General features: G+C 41.9%; 2 protein-coding genes across 2 annotated transcripts; both read right to left on the bottom strand.

The window, feature by feature from the left end:
* Positions 1 to 588: 588 nt before the first annotated feature.
* Positions 589 to 6093, bottom strand: LOC118941064 (uncharacterized). The gene is made up of 3 exons (XM_090208002.1): positions 5627 to 6093; positions 1734 to 3509; positions 589 to 1396 (listed from the first exon to the last, which is right to left on the bottom strand). The coding sequence occupies exons 1-3, from the start codon at positions 5810 to 5812 to the stop codon at positions 680 to 682; spliced, it is 2679 nt and encodes an 892-aa protein (XP_090064128.1). The 5' UTR covers positions 5813 to 6093; the 3' UTR covers positions 589 to 679.
* Positions 6094 to 14679: 8586 nt separating this feature from the next.
* Positions 14680 to 20184, bottom strand: LOC149975452 (uncharacterized). Its single transcript, XM_090208003.1, has 3 exons — positions 19718 to 20184; positions 15825 to 17600; positions 14680 to 15487 (listed from the first exon to the last, which is right to left on the bottom strand). Exons 1-3 carry the CDS (start codon positions 19901 to 19903, stop codon positions 14771 to 14773), a joined length of 2679 nt encoding a protein of 892 aa, XP_090064129.1. The 5' UTR covers positions 19904 to 20184; the 3' UTR covers positions 14680 to 14770.
* Between the last annotated feature and the right edge of the window lie 764 nt (positions 20185 to 20948).

The following is a 20948-nucleotide window of genomic DNA, read 5'->3' as shown; positions in this document are numbered from 1 at the left end:
CATATAGCTTTCAAAATAGAGGCCTCTTCCTGGTTTTATTTTCCTCAGGTTTTCGCTTGCAATATCAGTTCTGTTATACTCACAGACAATATTTTGACAGTTTGGAAACTTTAGAGTGTTTTCTATCCTAATCTGTCAATTATATACATATTCTAGCATATGGGCCTGAGAAATAGGCCGTTTACTTTGGGAACGTTCTTTTTCCAAACATAAAAATAGTGCCCCCTAGCTGAAAGAGGTTAAAGTGTTGTGTTGTCTCACTTGTCGTGATGTGTGTTTTGTCCTATGTTTTAAGTTTATTTATTTATTTTTAATCCCAGACCCCATCCCCGCAGGAGGCCTTTTGGTAGGCCGTCATTGTAAATAAGAATTTGTTCTGAACTGAGTGAAATAGTGAAATAGTGAAATAAAATAAAATATCATATTCCTTCTATCAAATTCCTCTGTATCATATTCCTCTCCACCCTCCAACTCCCCCCCTGTTCTTCCTCAACTCCTCATCATTAAACACTCCCCAGATGTGTGAAAAGTCAACATTTTGTGTTTATACAGTGTTGTACAGTATGCCTTAACAAAAATCAAACAGAGTAAACATTTTTTATTTTATTTTTAAATGCTTCATTCTTTCATTGCATGCAAAAATACCATATCCCTCCCTCCCTACTCTCTATTACCCAGTCTACTCATCCATCTTCAAGCTTTCATCCCTTCCCTGCTCTTCTATCACCGTCTCAGTTCCACCTCCAGCTGGTTCCCTCTTTTTCTTCTCCTCCAGTCTCTTCCTCTCCTCTCTCCTCATCTTTTCTCTCTTCTTCTCCTCCTTTTCTTGAATCTTTCTCTCCATCTCCAAGAATGCAGCTTGAGCTTTCTCTCTCTTTTTCAGCTCCTCAGAACACTTCTTCTCTTTCTTAATTCTGTCTTTCATCATGTCATTATGTATCTTCATCAGCCCCTCTAACCTCTTTTTCTCTGCCTTTTCCTTCTCTTTTCTTTCCTTCTCTCTCTTTTTCTGTTCTAACTTCTCCCTCTTCTTCTCAGCCTTCATGACTTTCTTCTGCTCTTTCTCTCTCTCCTTCATCTCTTTCTTCTCCCTCTTTTTTTGCTCCTCCTCCTTGTGTTTTATCTCCTTTCTCTCTTTCTCTTCATCTTTCAACTTCTTATTCAGTTTCTTATTTTTCTCTTTTTCCTCCATCTTCAAAAATGGGATTTTCTGCATTTGGTTCATGAGCAGAAAGCCCACTCTTCCCAGGATGGTTTCTGCTCTCTCTGTTGAAACCTTCCCAATAGAGCACTTGGAATGGGCACAATCCGCCTCACTCTTCAATCCCTCCCTCGGGCTCACCTCCTCAGTGACGCTCCTCTCTTCACTCTCAATTTCAATGCCTATCCAATGATCCTAACAGGAAGACATTGACTCTAGATGTAATATTGTTCCAATGTAGCACATTCAATACACAACTGAGTGATCAACATACAATGATGGCCTCATGGGGCACCCCATTAGATTTTACAATATCTATAGATGTTCCTGGGTCCATACTAAAAGTAATACAAATGCTAACCCTAGTGAGGGGTGATGTTTTATACTATGAGCAAAGAGCAGCAGGGTTGGGGTCAATTCCATTTCAATTCCGATCAAAAGACTCTAAGATTCCAATTCTCTTCAACGCATTGAATTGAAATGGAAATGACCACCATCCCTGTAAAGTAGTAAGGTGAAATTCGACACCTACCTTTACCTCTTCCAGGGTCCAGGGCCTGGGTTCCTCATCCTCTGTCCTGCATATGGATGCTCCAACTCTAACAGGCATCTTAGTGACTACGCAGATCAGAGGGTTGGGCAGCTCATCATTGCGGGTTGCCAGAGTTAAGTTAGCATCAGAGACCAGCTGTTGAGCGTGAGGGCAGATATCCACCTCCACAGTAGTGCCCCTTCCTTTCTGATCTGGCTGCTTGTGGTCCTTGTCATGGATGCATGCCAGGCTTGGAGGAAGTGCATGGACAGGGCTTTTATCACCCATCATTTCCTCTCTCTTGACAGTGGATGCAACTGCACTTTCCTCTATGTCAACTGAGCACTCTGTGGTGTTCTCAACGGTCTCCTCTGGCTGTTTGTGGTCAATGTTGTGGGTGCAGGGCAGCCTTAGAGACAGTGCTGTGGGTGCAGGAGGACTTTTTTCAGCCAAAAACTCCTCTTGGAGGACAGTGGACACGGAAGCGACTGCTTCACGGGCAACTGGACACTTGCTGGTGCCCTCTACTGCCTCCTCTGGTAGTTTGTAGTCATTGTCAAAGACAAGTTGCAGGCTTGAAGGCAGCACTAAGGGAAGACCTGTGGCTGCTGATGGATCCTCTCTATTAGCAACTGATGCCTCTGCGGCGACTGAGCACTCAGTGGCTTCCTCTATCGTCTCCTCTGGCTGCTTATGGTCATTGTCCAAAACGTGTGACAAGCTTGGAGGCAGCCTTGGAGCAGGGCTTTTATCCAGGTCCTCTCCCTGGACAATGGATGTGCCTACAGCGATCTCTGTGGCAAGGGAGGACTCGGGTACATCCTCTTTTTCCTCCTTGGTCAGTTTGTGGTCAGAGTCACAGATACATGGCGAGCTTGGAGGCAGTGCTGCAGGGTCAGGAGGGCTTTGATCAGCTCCCATGTCCTCTTTGAGGTGAGTGGACACATCATTGGTTGTTTCACTGGCAACTGGACACTTGTTGGTTCCCTCTACTGCCGCCCCTGGCAGTTTGTCGTCAAAGACACGTGGCAGACTTGGAGGCAGCATTGGGACAGGGCATTTAGCTGCTGATCTGTCCATTCCATCAACAGTAGCTGTGCCTGAAGTGGCCTCTGTAGCAAATGAGACCACATAGGATTCCTCTACTGTGTGCTCTGGAGGCATTAAGTCATCGTCAACGACTGGTGGCAGGCATGGAGGCAGCACTGAAGGAAGAATTGTAGCTGCCCATCGGTTCTCTCTCTTGACAGTGGCTGTATCTGCAGTGTCCACTGTGGCAACTCGGCACTCCGTGGCTGAAACAGCAGGCTGGGAGGTTTCCGGGACTTTGAATGAATTGCCAATGAACCGCTGAGCCAGTGGTGGGAGGGAGAAAGGATAGAATCTGTCCTCTTCCTTGATATTAGATATTGCCACTGGAGAATCTGAGTCCTCAGTGGTTCCCTCTACTGTCTGCTGTGGTGGAATGGAGTCATTGTTAAAGAAGTGTGGCAGGTATCGATGCAGCATTGAGGAAAGATGTGTATCTGTCGACAAGTCCTCTCTTCTACCAGCAGATACATCTGCTGTGGCCTCTGTGGAAACTGGGCACTCAGCAGGGACAAAGTAGGAAAATACAATGAATCGCTGTGCATCCTGAGTGCGTATGACCAATGGAGAGGGGGGATGCAACATGGTTGGTATTGGCCTCCGATTGGTGAAAGCCAGTGGTGGGAGGGAGTCAATACAGGGAGCCATGAACTCAGTGAGTGGACGTTTGGTCACATCTCTCACATTCTGCAGGAGAAAAGAAACAGACATGATGAAAGTGATCACATTCAGTACATACATTCTTTATGAGTGAACTCTATTTACTTTTACATCACATATACAGTGCCTTCGGAAAGTATTCAGACCCTTTCACTTCTTCCACATTTTGTTACCTCAGCCTTATTCTAAAATTGATTAAATAATTTTTTTCAGTCATCAATCTACACAAAATACCCCATATTGACAAAGCAAGAACAGAATCGTTCCAAATTAATCTAAAATAAAAATAATGGGAATATGCTTTCGTATTCAGTACTTTGTTGAAGCACCGTTGGCAGCGATTACAGCATAGAATCTTCTTGGGTATTACGCTACACACTCGGCATACTTGTGTTTGGGGACTTTCTCCCATTCTTCTCTGCAGATCCTCTCAAGCTCTGTTAGGTTGGATGGGGAGAGTTGCGGCACAGCTATTTTCAGGTCTGTCCATAGATGTTCGATCCGGTTCAAGTCCGGGCTCTGGCTGGGCCACTCAAGGACATTCAGAGACGTGTCCCAAAGTCACTCCTGCGTTGTCTTGGCTTGTGCTTAGGGTCGTTGTTCTGTTGTAAGGTGACCCATCGCCCCCAGTCTGAGGTCCTGAGCGCTCTGGAGCAGGTTTTCTTCAAGGATCTCTCTGTGCTCCGTTCATCTTTGCCTCGATCCTGACTAGTCTCTTAGTCCACGCCGCTGAAAAACATCCCCACAGCATGATGCTGCCACCACCGTGCTTGACTGTGCCGTAGGTGCCAGATTTCCTCCAGACGTGACGCTTGGCAATCAGGCCAAAGATTTCAATCTTGGTTTCATCAGACCAGAGCATCTTGTTTCTCATGGTCTGAGAGTCAATGGGTGCCTTTTGGGAAACTCCAAGTGGGCTGTCATGTGCCTTTTACTGAGGAGTGGCTTCCATCTGGCAAATCTACCGTAAAGGCCTGATTGGTGAAGTGCTGCAGAGATGGTTGTCCTTCTGGAAGGTTCTCCTATCTCCACAGAGGAACTCTTGTGCTCTGTCAGTCACTATCGGGTTCTTGGTCACCTCCCCGACTAAGACCCTTCTCCTCCGAATGCTCAACTTGCCGGGCGTCCAGCTCTAGGAAGAGTCTTGGTGGTTCCAAACTTCTTCTATTTAAGAATGATGGAGGTCACTGTGTTCTTGGGGACCTTCAATGCTGCGGACATCTGTTTCTCGACACAATCCTGTCTCGGAGCTTTACGGACAATCCCTTCTACCTCGTGGTTTGGTATTTGATCTGGCATGCACTGTCCACTGTGGGACCTTATATAGACAGGTGTGTGCCTTTCCAAATTATGTCATATCAATTTCATTTACAACAAGTCCAATCAAGTTGTAGAAACATCGAAAGGACGATCAATGGAAACAGGATGCACCTGAGCTCAATTTCGAGACTCATAGCAAAGGGTCTGTATACTTATGTAAATAAAGTATTTCTGTTTTTAAATGTAATACATTTTCAATACAAATGTAACACAGTTTTTTCGCATTGTAATTGTGGGGTATTATGTGTAGATTGCTGAGAATCTTTATTTTATTGAATCCATTTTAGAATGAGGATGTAAAGTAACAACAGGTGGAATAAGTAAAGGTGTCTGAATACTTTCCTAAGACACTGTATATATCTAGTGTCCTCTCAGATGCTCTGCACCAGTCTGTACCAACCCTGGGTCTTCTAGCTAACGGGTCAACTAAGTGTAAAAATACATGCACTACACCCAGCACAACATTTGACATTTTAGACATTTAGCAGAAGCTTTTGTCCAGAACAATTTACCGTTAGTGCATTCAACTTAAGGTAGCTAGGTCAGACAACTACATTATCCTGATTTGAAGGTCTATGAGAGATCGCTTGGTCTTGTTATTTAATTTTTTTTAAAGACAAGGCAACCATAAGAACTGAGGACTATGTACATAACAATACTCAGAGACATACACAATACAACACAAGAAAAGTTATCAGACAAAATACTGTTAGCTTACGTTCAATGGCATATCGCACATTTTGCCAGTATATTGACAAATATTTGATTTAATCAATTTTGTTCAACAGAACTCTAGTCGACTTTGTCAAAGTTGGTCTTGTTACCTCCTCAATCAGGCTTGGCATTTTCCTCGTCTCAAACCAAATCCTCTTCATCTCCTTCTCCTGCTCCCTCTGGATCTGTCTCACCAGAACCAACCTGGCTCCCAGCTCCATCATGTAGTCTGTCTGGATCTCCCTATCCTTCAACTGACACTCAGCCCTCCTCTGTGTCAGCGTTGAATCCTCCATGTCTTCCTCCTAGCTAACAATAAGTCTGGAAAATACATAACGTTGTAGTAAGTGGTGTGTTGCTAACCAAAGAATAATACATCTCTTTACGATGTGCTCACATTTCTTCCCCTTTACTTACAATTAAGCAAGTGACAATCCCATTCCAGAGATGATTACGCAATAGGCCTATCTGAATTATTAGTAAAAAGTTGGCTACTGGAAAAGCGACCAAGTTCAAATGAATCAATTTTGGCTGTTCCTATCATTATGTGCACAATATCCTTCATGACATCTTCATTGTGATGCAAGGCGTTGCCATTGGAGATGAGAAAGCACAACATAGACTTTAACAATCAAACTTCAGGCTCTCTCTGTACCTTACTATTGAGCCTTATTCAACCCCCTCATGTAACGCCACTCCATATTGGCCCTGGTTCTCACAAACCACACTAATCACTTATATAATATCATTCAAAAAGGTTTTGGGGGAAGAAAGTGACTATTTCCATCATGGACCAAACTTGTTGTACAGTTTCATCTATTTGAATCACTCCAGTCTTCTCTTTGAGTGCCTTTGAGTGCAACTCAATTTAATGAGGTCTATCAATTCAACCATTTGAAATGGATGACTCAAGCAAACTGTCTCTCGTCAATAGTTTCACTTGTCACCATGATTGCATGTCAGGCCTACTTAAAGGGTCATGTTAGTACACAAGTCATTTAAAAAGTAGTTATTCTTCAGAAACATAGTTAAACAGTAAGTTATATTACAACCTACCTCTCAAGTAAGCAACGTGTTCTCTTGCTAATGAAATAGGACATGAATAATCTGTCAGTGGTTAGTTGAATCAGTCTCTTTGCACTGTTCTGTTTGTCTGTGCAACAGCTAACCTCCCAGAATCAGAATCTTGTGATGTCACAATGAAGGCCCCATTGCTATGACTACCCACAGAAGCTCTCATGTGTAATCAAATGCTAGAACAATTCCCTTTTTTTTAACCTGTTGAGCACAGTCATATGTAATATTTACATTGAATCCATGTAACCAAATGTTTTATTAAAATAAAATGCTCTACCTCTTATTAAATTGTTGACCATTCATAGTACAGGTGTTTTGCCTATTTCAAATTGAATATGTTTTAGATTTCACAACTAGCATCCAGGTTTACTTAGGTTATTTGTTTGACCTTAGCCTTCCGCTAATGTCAGTGTTGCTCATCAAAATCTTCATCATTAATAAAATATTTAGGCTACCTTACTACATACAGTAAAACAGGTATTCTGTAGACTGTGACACCTCAGTGAGTGTTTAAGAAAACATCTCTCCTCAATGGCCTCAGCTATTAGCCATATGATCAACAAGGTCAAATGTTGCACTAAAATCAAGAAGCAGCTTATTTTGGTCAAGTGACCTGATCCATTGATCGGTTAAAACAACTAGAGCTGTTGCAGTTGAGGGATCTTCACGGTTCGCATGCTGGCAGAGAAATAAGATGTGCTGGGTGTGTAATTATCTAGGCCTGAAACATTTGATTGAAGAGTAGGTGTCCCTGAATTCTTGCATTGTAGTTCAATTTATTATTAAGGAAATCAAAATCAGCTGACTATAGAACAGTAGTTTTAGACCTGCCAACAGGTCCCATTGTTTAAAAACTTGTTTGAAATGTTTCTTATCCATGTCTTTCCAGTTGATCTAACCAATCAGACTCAAGAGCAGTGTAATTACTGACAGTGTAACAAAGTTGAAACTGCATCCTTTGTGTGTCTTCCACTAAGATACCAGTTGCATTTACATAGAGACATTACATACTGTTTGACAAATAGCCTATGTCTTGTTATAGGAATAAATGTGAAATGCAGCACTGAAATTGTTTGAATTACATTAAATGATTACCTGTCAGAGACCACCCACTGGTTCTCTATTTCTTCAAGTAGTGTTGACACTGTGACTTCAGTTAAAGGGGGTAGATCAGGAATCTTTGTTGGAATGTGGCCCTCAAACTCAACTGAAATAAACAGAGCAAATAATCAGGGACCTGCATCCTAATGATTCTATTCTGTCATGGATGATAATAATTAATACTGACATTTTCAAACATATGATCATAATCCTTTTCAGTTATTCTATAATATAGGATATAATCAATGTTGATTTTATCTTGTGCAAACATTATCATAATCATTTTCACTGTCATAACTCAGTTCATCTATTAATTTCATACCTGCTCCCAAAAAGGCTCTTACATTTTCATTTTTCCTTACAAATACAAAAAAATTGCATGGTTGGACATTGACAGGAATAAGATCTAGTGTTGACGTGGTTGGACTGTCCTAATACACCCTCACATGGCAACTTTGTTCCGCATAGATACTAATCATGTAGACCACGGGAATTGGTGGAAGTCATGCAAAACAGTTTTTTCCGCATTCATGTAATGATGGCACTGAAGCAGACACATTGAGCACACGTTTGGTATGTCAAAGCTTGTTGTACTAATTACATATTCCACCAACAAAGGTGATGGATACAATTTGAGATTTTAACTTTCCTGACCAGGACAGTCACGCAATACTGGAATATAAAAGAAAACCAGAAACCCTGAACATGTGAGTATATATATTATTAATGAGCTAGCAATGCTGTGTGTGTGCGCTCATCCGGAAAACGAGTGTGGGTGGCTTTTGACAGCTCAGTATGGGGTGCACGTCCAACTGACCGTCAGCTGGCTAGAGATTGTGTGTGGTGTAACGTTATGGGTTCAAATAACACATTGAATGTCAGAATACAACTATAGGGATTATATTAATTCTAGGTCAAATAGATTAAAGCTAGTATAAACTGCTGATTGTCTCTTATGGGAAAATGTAGCACAAATCTATTGCTTCATGCTAATGCTAGCTACGTCGGTTTTGACGTTTTGGTAGGGGCGCGTCAGTTTTAGCTAGGTGGCTGTCACTGGCAAGACATCGTGTGTATGGTGTACTGATTCAAAGAAACCATCAGATGAAATTTCAGAATATAATTCATTATATGGCTAATAGATTGACGTTAGTACCAATTGCAGATATCTTATGAGAGCAGGTAGCATTGTTAGTCTATGCTCGCTAGCTAGCTTAGCTTGCTAGCTAGCTAATTCATTTTGATGTCAGATCTACTTAGCTGGCTAGTTCTTACCAGTGTCTGTCTGGATGTCGGCGTTTCAGAGCAAGTTCAACCATCATTTAACCCCCGGGAATGCTGTTCCATGGAGTTGTATCCATAGATTAGCAAGGTATGTGTGTGTAGGTGTCAGTCAGTGTCATACAGGTTCGATTGCATCACAGAATAAAATGATATGATACAAAGGTAAACCCCATTTTCTCCAAAACACAATACAATAGAGGCAGGATACTTGTCCACATGATTAAGCATGCATTTAATCTAACAAAAATGACATTAACTAATTTTTGACCAAATGAGCAGTTACTGCCTTTTTGCTTGGGAGGGCAGAATAGGGAAGACATCAACACTATGAAATAACACATGTGGAATCATGTAGTAAGCAAAGAAGTGCTACAAAATACATTTTATATTTGAGATTCTTTAAAGTAGCCACCCTTTGCCTGGATGACAGCTTTGCACACTCTTGGCATTCTCTTAACCAGCTTCATGAGCTAGTCATCTGGAATGCATTTTAATTAACACGTGTGCCATGTTAAAAGTTAATTTGTGGAATTTCTTTCCTTAATGCGTTTGAATCAATCAATTGTGTTGTGACAAGGTAGGGGTTGTTTACAGAAGATTGCCCTATTTGGAGAAAATTAACAAGTCCATATTATGGCAAGAACAGGTCAAATAAGCAAAGAGAAACAACAGTCCATCATTACCTTAAGACATGAAGATCAGTCAATCAGGAAAGTTCATTAGAGTTACCAGCCTCATAAATTGCAGACCAAATAAATGCTTCACAAAGTTCAAGTAACAGACACATCTCAACATCAACTTTTCAAAGGAGACTGCGTGAATCAGACCTTCATGGTCAAAATTCTGCAAAGAGATCACTACTAAAGGACACCAATAATAAAAAGAGACTTGCTTGGGCCAAGAAACACAAGCAATAGACATTAGACTGGTGGAAATCTGTCCTTTGGTCAGATCAGTCCAAATTTGAGATTTTGGTTCCAACCTCCGTATCTTTGTGAGACGCGGAGTAGGTGAACGGATGATCTCCGCATATGTAGTTCACAGCGTGAATCATGGAGGATGAGGTGTGATGGTGTGGGGTTGCTTTGTTGGTGACACTGTCTGTGATCTATTTAGAATTCAAGCACACTTAACCAGCATGGCTACCACAGCATTCTGCAGCGATCCGCCATCCCATCTGGTTTGCGCTTAGTGGAACTAATCATTTGTTTTCAACAGGACAATGACCCAACACACCTCCAGGCTGTGTAAGGGATATTTGAACAAGAAGGAGAGTGATGGAGTTCTGCATCAGATGATCCAGCCTCCACAATCACCCGACCTCATCCCAAGTGAGATTGCTTGGGAAAAGCAGCCAACAAGTGCTCAGCATATGAGCGAACTCCTTCAAGACTGTTGAAAAGGCATTCCAGGTGAAGATGGTTGAGAGAATGCCAAGTGTGTGCAAAGCTGACATCAAGTAAGTTTAGTAAGTTCAAGACAACTGGTAACTCGGGAAAAAGGAGCTACGACTTGGAAAATACGTTTTCATTTTTCATCCAGCTCGGAATTGTAAATTTGGAACTCGGGCCTCTTTAAATCAAATCAAATCAAATGTATTTATATAGCCCTTCGTACATCAGCTGATATCTCAAAGTGCTGTACAGAAACCCAGCCTAAAACCCCAAACAGCAAGCAATGCAGGTGTAGAAGCACGGTGGCTAGGAAAAAGAGCTCTTTAAAGAGCTACGACCTGAAGATCACTGACATAATCATGATTCAAGCTTTTTTTGTTGAGTTCCCAGTTGTCTTAAAAGTACCATGAATCCAGAGAATGCCAGACCTTGATTACAAAGTTTGATGACAAAATTTGCCCACGAAGGACCGCTGCACCACCTTCCTGTTCAAGTGAGCACAGCACAACAAGTTGAGTCCAAAAATGTCTTGTATGATTCATAATTGATTTAATTAGGCAGGGAGAAATGTATACTGTAGCTAAGAAATGAACACTAAGTGTATGTTGTGTAGTAAGCTGCTAGTAGCCCATGTTCCTCACTGGATGAAGGAACTATTTCGCTGCCAGACAAGGCTCTAGCTGATAGCCAGGTGTAGCAGTGGTAAGGTGTTGGGACTCTGCTGTTGGGACAGCTTTATGTAGGCTCCATCATATTCCATCATATTCCCCTCCATCATATTCCCCTCAATCATTTTCTCCGCTATCATATTCCCCTCCATCATATTCCTCTCTATCATATTCTGTGTATTATATTCCCCGCTATCTTTTTCCTCTCCATCATTTCCCTCTCTATCATATTCCCCTGTATTATAATAATCTATATCATATTCCCCTCTATCGTATTCTGTGTATTATATTCTTCTATCATATTTCCTCTATGGCTGCTTTGCGTGATGTATTGTTGTCTCTTCCTTCTTGCCCTTTGTGCTGTTGTCCCTGCCCAACAATGTTTGTACCCTGTTTTGTGCTGCTACCATGTTGTGCTGCTGCCATGTTGTGTTGCTACCATGTTATTGTCATATTGTGTTGCTACCATGCTGTGTTGTCATGTGTTGCTGCCATGCTATGTTGTCGTCTTAGTTCTCTCGTTGGGCAGAGACTGTCCCAAGATCGCGTAGCAGTCGGAGGTGTGTTTTCTTGTCTTGTCCGGTGAAAATATTTGCTTTCCTCGTTTATTTGTACATATTTCATATACAGTGGGGAGAACAAGTATTTGATAAGCTGCCTATTTTGCAGGTTTTCCTACTTACAAAGCATGTAGAGGTCTGTAATTTTTTTATCATAGTATATCAGTATTTTTGGGCGCCGATTATAAAAATAAATATATATATATATATTTTTACCTTTATTTAACTAGGCAAGTCAGTTAAGAACACATTCTTATTTTCAATGACGGCCTAGGAACGGTGGGTTAACTGCCTCGTTCAGGGGCAGAACTCCAGATTTTCACCTTGTCAGCTCGGGGGATTCAATCTTGCAACCTTACAGTTAACCCAATAACGACCTGCCTCTCTCTCGTTGCACTCCACAAGGAGACTGCCTGTTACGCGAATGCAGTAAGCCAAGGTAAGTTGCTAGCTAGCATTAAACTTATCTTATAAAAGACAATCAATCATAATCACTAGTTAACTACACATGGTTGATGATATTACTAAATATTATCTAGCGTTTCCTGCGTTGCATATAATCTGACTGAGCATACAAGCATACACGTATCTAAGTATCTGACTGAGCGGTGGTAGGCAGAAGCAGGCGCGTAAACATTAATTCAAACAGGCTTTCTTTGCGTTTTGCCAGCAGCTCTTCGTTGTGCGTCAAGCATTGCGCTGTTTATGACTTCAAGCCTATCAACTCCCGAGATGAGGCTGGTGTAACCGAAGTGAAATGGCTAGCTAGTTAGCGCGCGGTAATAGCGTTTCAAACGTCACTCGCTCTGAGCCTTCTAGTAGTTGTTCCTCTTGCTCTGCATGGGTAACGCTGCTTTGATGGTGGCTGTTGTCGTTGTGTTGCTGGGAGGAGCGAGGAGAGGGATGGAAGCTATACTGTTACACTGGCAATACTAAAGTGCCTATAAGAACATCCAATAGTCAAAGGTTAATGAAATACAAATGGTATAGAGGGAAATAGTCCTATAATTCCTATAATAACTACATCCTAAAACGTCTTACCTGGGAATATTGAAGACTCATGTTAAAAGGAACCCACCAGCTTTCATATGTTCTGAGCAAGGAACTGAAACTTTAGCTTTCTTACATAGCACATATTGCACTTTTACTTTCTTCGCCAACACTTTGTTTTTGCATTATTTACACCAAATTGAACATGTTTCATTATTTACTTGAGGCTAAATAGATTTTATTGATGTATTATATTAAGTTAAAATAAGTGTTCATTCAGTATTGTTGTAATTGTCATTATTTCAAAAAATAAATAAAAAATTGGCTGATTAATCGGTATCGGCTTTTTTGGTCCTCCAATAATTGGTATCGGTATTGGTGTTGAAAAATCATAATCGGTTATTTATTTATTTTTCTCTTTTGTACCCCAGTATCTCTACTTGCACATGATACTCTGCACATCTATCACTCCAGTATTAATGATAATTTGTAGTTATTTCGCCTCTATGGCCTATTTTTTTGCCTTACCTCATTAATATTATTACGTTTGCACACTCTGAACATAGATTTTTACTATTATGCTATTAACTGTACGTTTGTTTAACCCATGTGCAACTCTGTGTTGTTTTTGTCGCACTGATTTGTTTTATCTTGGTCAGGTTGCAGTTGTAAGTGAGAACTGGTTCTCAACTGGCCTACCTTGTTAAAAACTAATTGACGCTACCCATTCCGTTAACGTTAGGATAATTTTCATCAACAACCGCTGAATTGCAGAGCGCCACATTCAAATAATATTACTATAAATATTTATATTCATGAAATCTTAATATAGCAAAACACAGCTTAGCTTTTTGTTAATCCGTCTGTTGTGTCAGATTTTGAAAATATGCTTTACAGCGAAAGCAATCCAAGCGTTTGTGTAAGTTTATCGATCACTAGACAAAACATTATGGACACCTAGCATCAAAGTAGCTTGGTCACGAAAATGAGAAAAGCAATAAAATTAATTGCTTACCTTTGATCTTCGGATGTTTTCACTCACGAGACTCCCAGTTACACAATAAATGTTCCTTTTGTTCCATAAAGATTATTTTTATATCCAAAATACCTCAGTTTGTTTGGCGCGTTGTGTTCAGAAATCCACAGGCTCGAGCGGTCACAACAACGCAGACAAATTCCAAATAGTATCCGTAATGTCCACAGAAACATGTCAAACGTTTTTTATAATCAATCCTCAGGTTGATTTTAAAGTATATAATCGATAATATATCAACCGTCTCTTTTTCAGTAGGAGAGGGAGAGTCAATGGCTGCACCACTCTGTTGCGCAAGCAAAACTCATGCGAACACCCAGCTATCCACTACGCGATGTTATCTTGCTCGCTCATTTTTCAAAATAAAAGCCTGAAACTATGTCTAAAGACTGTTGACACCTTGAGGAAGCGATAGGAAAGGGAATCTGGTTGATATCCCTTTAAATGGAGCGAAGGCAGGCTATGGAACATATAGCTTTCAAAATAGAGGCCTCTTCCTGGTTTTATTTTCCTCAGGTTTTCGCTTGCAATATCAGTTCTGTTATACTCACAGACAATATTTTGACAGTTTGGAAACTTTAGAGTGTTTTCTATCCTAATCTGTCAATTATATACATATTCTAGCATATGGGCCTGAGAAATAGGCCGTTTACTTTGGGAACGTTCTTTTTCCAAACATAAAAATAGTGCCCCCTAGCTGAAAGAGGTTAAAGTGTTGTGTTGTCTCACTTGTCGTGATGTGTGTTTTGTCCTATGTTTTAAGTTTATTTATTTATTTTTAATCCCAGACCCCATCCCCGCAGGAGGCCTTTTGGTAGGCCGTCATTGTAAATAAGAATTTGTTCTGAACTGAGTGAAATAGTGAAATAGTGAAATAAAATAAAATATCATATTCCTTCTATCAAATTCCTCTGTATCATATTCCTCTCCACCCTCCAACTCCCCCCCTGTTCTTCCTCAACTCCTCATCATTAAACACTCCCCAGATGTGTGAAAAGTCAACATTTTGTGTTTATACAGTGTTGTACAGTATGCCTTAACAAAAATCAAACAGAGTAAACATTTTTTATTTTATTTTTAAATGCTTCATTCTTTCATTGCATGCAAAAATACCATATCCCTCCCTCCCTACTCTCTATTACCCAGTCTACTCATCCATCTTCAAGCTTTCATCCCTTCCCTGCTCTTCTATCACCGTCTCAGTTCCACCTCCAGCTGGTTCCCTCTTTTTCTTCTCCTCCAGTCTCTTCCTCTCCTCTCTCCTCATCTTTTCTCTCTTCTTCTCCTCCTTTTCTTGAATCTTTCTCTCCATCTCCAAGAATGCAGCTTGAGCTTTCTCTCTCTTTTTCAGCTCCTCAGAACACTTCTTCTCTTTCTTAATTCTGTCTTTCATCATGTCATTATGTATCTTCATCAGCCCCTCTAACCTCTTTTTCTCTGCCTTTTCCTTCTCTTTTCTTTCCTTCTCTCTCTTTTTCTGTTCTAACTTCTCCCTCTTCTTCTCAGCCTTCATGACTTTCTTCTGCTCTTTCTCTCTCTCCTTCATCTCTTTCTTCTCCCTCTTTTTTTGCTCCTCCTCCTTGTGTTTTATCTCCTTTCTCTCTTTCTCTTCATCTTTCAACTTCTTATTCAGTTTCTTATTTTTCTCTTTTTCCTCCATCTTCAAAAATGGGATTTTCTGCATTTGGTTCATGAGCAGAAAGCCCACTCTTCCCAGGATGGTTTCTGCTCTCTCTGTTGAAACCTTCCCAATAGAGCACTTGGAATGGGCACAATCCGCCTCACTCTTCAATCCCTCCCTCGGGCTCACCTCCTCAGTGACGCTCCTCTCTTCACTCTCAATTTCAATGCCTATCCAATGATCCTAACAGGAAGACATTGACTCTAGATGTAATATTGTTCCAATGTAGCACATTCAATACACAACTGAGTGATCAACATACAATGATGGCCTCATGGGGCACCCCATTAGATTTTACAATATCTATAGATGTTCCTGGGTCCATACTAAAAGTAATACAAATGCTAACCCTAGTGAGGGGTGATGTTTTATACTATGAGCAAAGAGCAGCAGGGTTGGGGTCAATTCCATTTCAATTCCGATCAAAAGACTCTAAGATTCCAATTCTCTTCAACGCATTGAATTGAAATGGAAATGACCACCATCCCTGTAAAGTAGTAAGGTGAAATTCGACACCTACCTTTGCCTCTTCCAGGGTCCAGGGCCTGGGTTCCTCATCCTCTGACCTGCATATGGATGCTCCAACTCTAACAGGCATCTTAGTGACTACGCAGATCAGAGGGTTGGGCAGCTCATCATTGCGGGTTGCCAGAGTTAAGTTAGCATCTGAGACCAGCTGTTGAGCGTGAGGGCAGATATCCACCTCCACAGTAGTGCCCCTTCCTTTCTGATCTGGCTGCTTGTGGTCCTTGTCATGGATGCATGCCAGGCTTGGAGGAAGTGCATGGACAGGGCTTTTATCACCCATCATTTCCTCTCTCTTGACAGTGGATGCAACTGCACTTTCCTCTATGTCAACTGAGCACTCTGTGGTGTTCTCAACGGTCTCCTCTGGCTGTTTGTGGTCAATGTTGTGGGTGCAGGGCAGCCTTAGAGACAGTGCTGTGGGTGCAGGAGGACTTTTTTCAGCCAAAAACTCCTCTTGGAGGACAGTGGACACGGAAGCGACTGCTTCACGGGCAACTGGACACTTGCTGGTGCCCTCTACTGCCTCCTCTGGTAGTTTGTAGTCATTGTCAAAGACAAGTTGCAGGCTTGAAGGCAGCACTAAGGGAAGACCTGTGGCTGCTGATGGATCCTCTCTATTAGCAACTGATGCCTCTGCGGCGACTGAGCACTCAGTGGCTTCCTCTATCGTCTCCTCTGGCTGCTTATGGTCATTGTCCAAAACGTGTGACAAGCTTGGAGGCAGCCTTGGAGCAGGGCTTTTATCCAGGTCCTCTCCCTGGACAATGGATGTGCCTACAGCGATCTCTGTGGCAAGGGAGGACTCGGGTACATCCTCTTTTTCCTCCTTGGTCAGTTTGTGGTCAGAGTCACAGATACATGGCGAGCTTGGAGGCAGTGCTGCAGGGTCAGGAGGGCTTTGATCAGCTCCCATGTCCTCTTTGAGGTGAGTGGACACATCATTGGTTGTTTCACTGGCAACTGGACACTTGTTGGTTCCCTCTACTGCCGCCCCTGGCAGTTTGTCGTCAAAGACACGTGGCAGACTTGGAGGCAGCATTGGGACAGGGCATTTAGCTGCTGATCTGTCCATTCCATCAACAGTAGCTGTGCCTGAAGTGGCCTCTGTAGCAAATGAGACCACATAGGATTCCTCTACTGTGTGCTCTGGAGGCATTAAGTCATCGTCAACGACTGGTGGCAGGCATGGAGGCAGCACTGAAGGAAGAATTGTAGCTGCCCATCGGTTCTCTCTCTTGACAGTGGCTGTATCTGCAGTGTCCACTGTGGCAACTCGGCACTCCGTGGCTGAAACAGCAGGCTGGGAGGTTTCCGGGACTTTGAATGAATTGCCAATGAACCGCTGAGCCAGTGGTGGGAGGGAGAAAGGATAGAATCTGTCCTCTTCCTTGATATTAGATATTGCCACTGGAGAATCTGAGTCCTCAGTGGTTCCCTCTACTGTCTGCTGTGGTGGAATGGAGTCATTGTTAAAGAAGTGTGGCAGGTATCGATGCAGCATTGAGGAAAGATGTGTATCTGTCGACAAGTCCTCTCTTCTACCAGCAGATACATCTGCTGTGGCCTCTGTGGAAACTGGGCACTCAGCAGGGACAAAGTAGGAAAATACAATGAATCGCTGTGCATCCTGAGTGCGTATGACCAATGGAGAGGGGGGATGCAACATGGTTGGTATTGGCCTCCGATTGGTGAAAGCCAGTGGTGGGAGGGAGTCAATACAGGGAGCCATGAACTCAGTGAGTGGACGTTTGGTCACATCTCTCACATTCTGCAGGAGAAAAGAAACAGACATGATGAAAGTGATCACATTCAGTACATACATTCTTTATGAGTGAACTCTATTTACTTTTACATCACATATACAGTGCCTTCGGAAAGTATTCAGACCCTTTCACTTCTTCCACATTTTGTTACCTCAGCCTTATTCTAAAATTGATTAAATAATTTTTTTCAGTCATCAATCTACACAAAATACCCCATATTGACAAAGCAAGAACAGAATCGTTCCAAATTAATCTAAAATAAAAATAATGGGAATATGCTTTCGTATTCAGTACTTTGTTGAAGCACCGTTGGCAGCGATTACAGCATAGAATCTTCTTGGGTATTACGCTACACACTCGGCATACTTGTGTTTGGGGACTTTCTCCCATTCTTCTCTGCAGATCCTCTCAAGCTCTGTTAGGTTGGATGGGGAGAGTTGCGGCACAGCTATTTTCAGGTCTGTCCATAGATGTTCGATCCGGTTCAAGTCCGGGCTCTGGCTGGGCCACTCAAGGACATTCAGAGACGTGTCCCAAAGTCACTCCTGCGTTGTCTTGGCTTGTGCTTAGGGTCGTTGTTCTGTTGTAAGGTGACCCATCGCCCCCAGTCTGAGGTCCTGAGCGCTCTGGAGCAGGTTTTCTTCAAGGATCTCTCTGTGCTCCGTTCATCTTTGCCTCGATCCTGACTAGTCTCTTAGTCCACGCCGCTGAAAAACATCCCCACAGCATGATGCTGCCACCACCGTGCTTGACTGTGCCGTAGGTGCCAGATTTCCTCCAGACGTGACGCTTGGCAATCAGGCCAAAGATTTCAATCTTGGTTTCATCAGACCAGAGCATCTTGTTTCTCATGGTCTGAGAGTCAATGGGTGCCTTTTGGGAAACTCCAAGTGGGCTGTCATGTGCCTTTTACTGAGGAGTGGCTTCCATCTGGCAAATCTACCGTAAAGGCCTGATTGGTGAAGTGCTGCAGAGATGGTTGTCCTTCTGGAAGGTTCTCCTATCTCCACAGAGGAACTCTTGTGCTCTGTCAGTCACTATCGGGTTCTTGGTCACCTCCCCGACTAAGACCCTTCTCCTCCGAATGCTCAGCTTGCCGGGCGTCCAGCTCTAGGAAGAGTCTTGGTGGTTCCAAACTTCTTCTATTTAAGAATGATGGAGGTCACTGTGTTCTTGGGGACCTTCAATGCTGCGGACATCTGTTTCTCGACACAATCCTGTCTCGGAGCTTTACGGACAATCCCTTCTACCTCGTGGTTTGGTATTTGATCTGGCATGCACTGTCCACTGTGGGACCTTATATAGACAGGTGTGTGCCTTTCCAAATTATGTCATATCAATTTCATTTACAACAAGTCCAATCAAGTTGTAGAAACATCGAAAGGACGATCAATGGAAACAGGATGCACCTGAGCTCAATTTCGAGACTCATAGCAAAGGGTCTGTATACTTATGTAAATAAAGTATTTCTGTTTTTAAATGTAATACATTTTCAATACAAATGTAACACAGTTTTTTCGCATTGTAATTGTGGGGTATTATGTGTAGATTGCTGAGAATCTTTATTTTATTTAATCCATTTTAGAATGAGGATGTAAAGTAACAACAGGTGGAATAAGTAAAGGTGTCTGAATACTTTCCTAAGACACTGTATATATCTAGTGTCCTCTCAGATGCTCTGCACCAGTCTGTACCAACCCTGGGTCTTCTAGCTAACGGGTCAACTAAGTGTAAAAATACATGCACTACACCCAGCACAACATTTGACATTTTAGACATTTAGCAGAAGCTTTTGTCCAGAACAATTTACCGTTAGTGCATTCAACTTAAGGTAGCTAGGTCAGACAACTACATTATCCTGATTTGAAGGTCTATGAGAGATCGCTTGGTCTTGTTATTTAATTTTTTTTAAAGACAAGGCAACCATAAGAACTGAGGACTATGTACATAACAATACTCAGAGACATACACAATACAACACAAGAAAAGTTATCAGACAAAATACTGTTAGCTTACGTTCAATGGCATATCGCACATTTTGCCAGTATATTGACAAATATTTGATTTAATCAATTTTGTTCAACAGAACTCTAGTCGACTTTGTCAAAGTTGGTCTTGTTACCTCCTCAATCAGGCTTGGCATTTTCCTCGTCTCAAACCAAATCCTCTTCATCTCCTTCTCCTGCTCCCTCTGGATCTGTCTCACCAGAACCAACCTGGCTCCCAGCTCCATCATGTAGTCTGTCTGGATCTCCCTATCCTTCAACTGACACTCAGCCCTCCTCTGTGTCAGCGTTGAATCCTCCATGTCTTCCTCCTAGCTAACAATAAGTCTGGAAAATACATAACGTTGTAGTAAGTGGTGTGTTGCTAACCAAAGAATAATACATCTCTTTACGATGTGCTCACATTTCTTCCCCTTTACTTACAATTAAGCAAGTGACAATCCCATTCCAGAGATGATTACGCAATAGGCCTATCTGAATTATTAGTAAAAAGTTGGCTACTGGAAAAGCGACCAAGTTCAAATGAATCAATTTTGGCTGTTCCTATCATTATGTGCACAATATCCTTCATGACATCTTCATTGTGATGCAAGGCGTTGCCATTGGAGATGAGAAAGCACAACATAGACTTTAACAATCAAACTTCAGGCTCTCTCTGTACCTTACTATTGAGCCTTATTCAACCCCCTCATGTAACGCCACTCCATATTGGCCCTGGTTCTCACAAACCACACTAATCACTTATATAATATCATTCAAAAAGGTTTTGGGGGAAGAAAGTGACTATTTCCATCATGGACCAAACTTGTTGTACAGTTTCATCTATTTGAATCACTCCAGTCTTCTCTTTGAGTGCCTTTGAGTGCAACTCAATTTAATGAGGTCTATCAATTCAACCATTTGAAATGGATGACTCAAGCAAACTGTCTCTCGTCAATAGTTTCACTTGTCACCATGATTGCATGTCAGGCCTACTTAAAGGGTCATGTTAGTACACAAGTCATTTAAAAAGTAGTTATTCTTCAGAAACATAGTTAAACAGTAAGTTATATTACAACCTACCTCTCAAGTAAGCAACGTGTTCTCTTGCTAATGAAATAGGACATGAATAATCTGTCAGTGGTTAGTTGAATCAGTCTCTTTGCACTGTTCTGTTTGTCTGTGCAACAGCTAACCTCCCAGAATCAGAATCTTGTGATGTCACAATGAAGGCCCCATTGCTATGACTACCCACAGAAGCTCTCATGTGTAATCAAATGCTAGAACAATTCCCTTTTTTTTAACCTGTTGAGCACAGTCATATGTAATATTTACATTGAATCCATGTAACCAAATGTTTTATTAAAA

The sequence above is a fragment of the Oncorhynchus mykiss genome, chromosome 18 (assembly GCF_057628025.1).
Source record: "Oncorhynchus mykiss isolate SJ-2025 chromosome 18, ASM5762802v1, whole genome shotgun sequence".
Taxonomy (NCBI): Eukaryota; Metazoa; Chordata; class Actinopteri; order Salmoniformes; family Salmonidae; genus Oncorhynchus; species Oncorhynchus mykiss.
Note: the sequence above shows the minus strand (reverse complement) of the source record. Positions and strands in the feature narration are given on the sequence as shown.

Bases quoted from the DNA above. Each gene is read 5' to 3' on its own strand.
- LOC118941064 (XM_090208002.1), bottom strand. From the start codon at position 5,812: ATGGAGGATTCAACGCTGACACAGAGGAGGGCTGAGTGTCAGTTGAAG. The intron at 3,510-5,626 runs GTAACAAGACCA...TTTCTCCTGCAG, and splicing joins TGCCAAGCCTGATTGAGGAG to AATGTGAGAGATGTGACCAA. The intron at 1,397-1,733 runs GTAGGTGTCGAA...TCTTCCTGTTAG, and splicing joins GGACCCTGGAAGAGGTAAAG to GATCATTGGATAGGCATTGA.
- LOC149975452 (XM_090208003.1), bottom strand. From the start codon at position 19,903: ATGGAGGATTCAACGCTGACACAGAGGAGGGCTGAGTGTCAGTTGAAG. The intron at 17,601-19,717 runs GTAACAAGACCA...TTTCTCCTGCAG, and splicing joins TGCCAAGCCTGATTGAGGAG to AATGTGAGAGATGTGACCAA. The intron at 15,488-15,824 runs GTAGGTGTCGAA...TCTTCCTGTTAG, and splicing joins GGACCCTGGAAGAGGCAAAG to GATCATTGGATAGGCATTGA.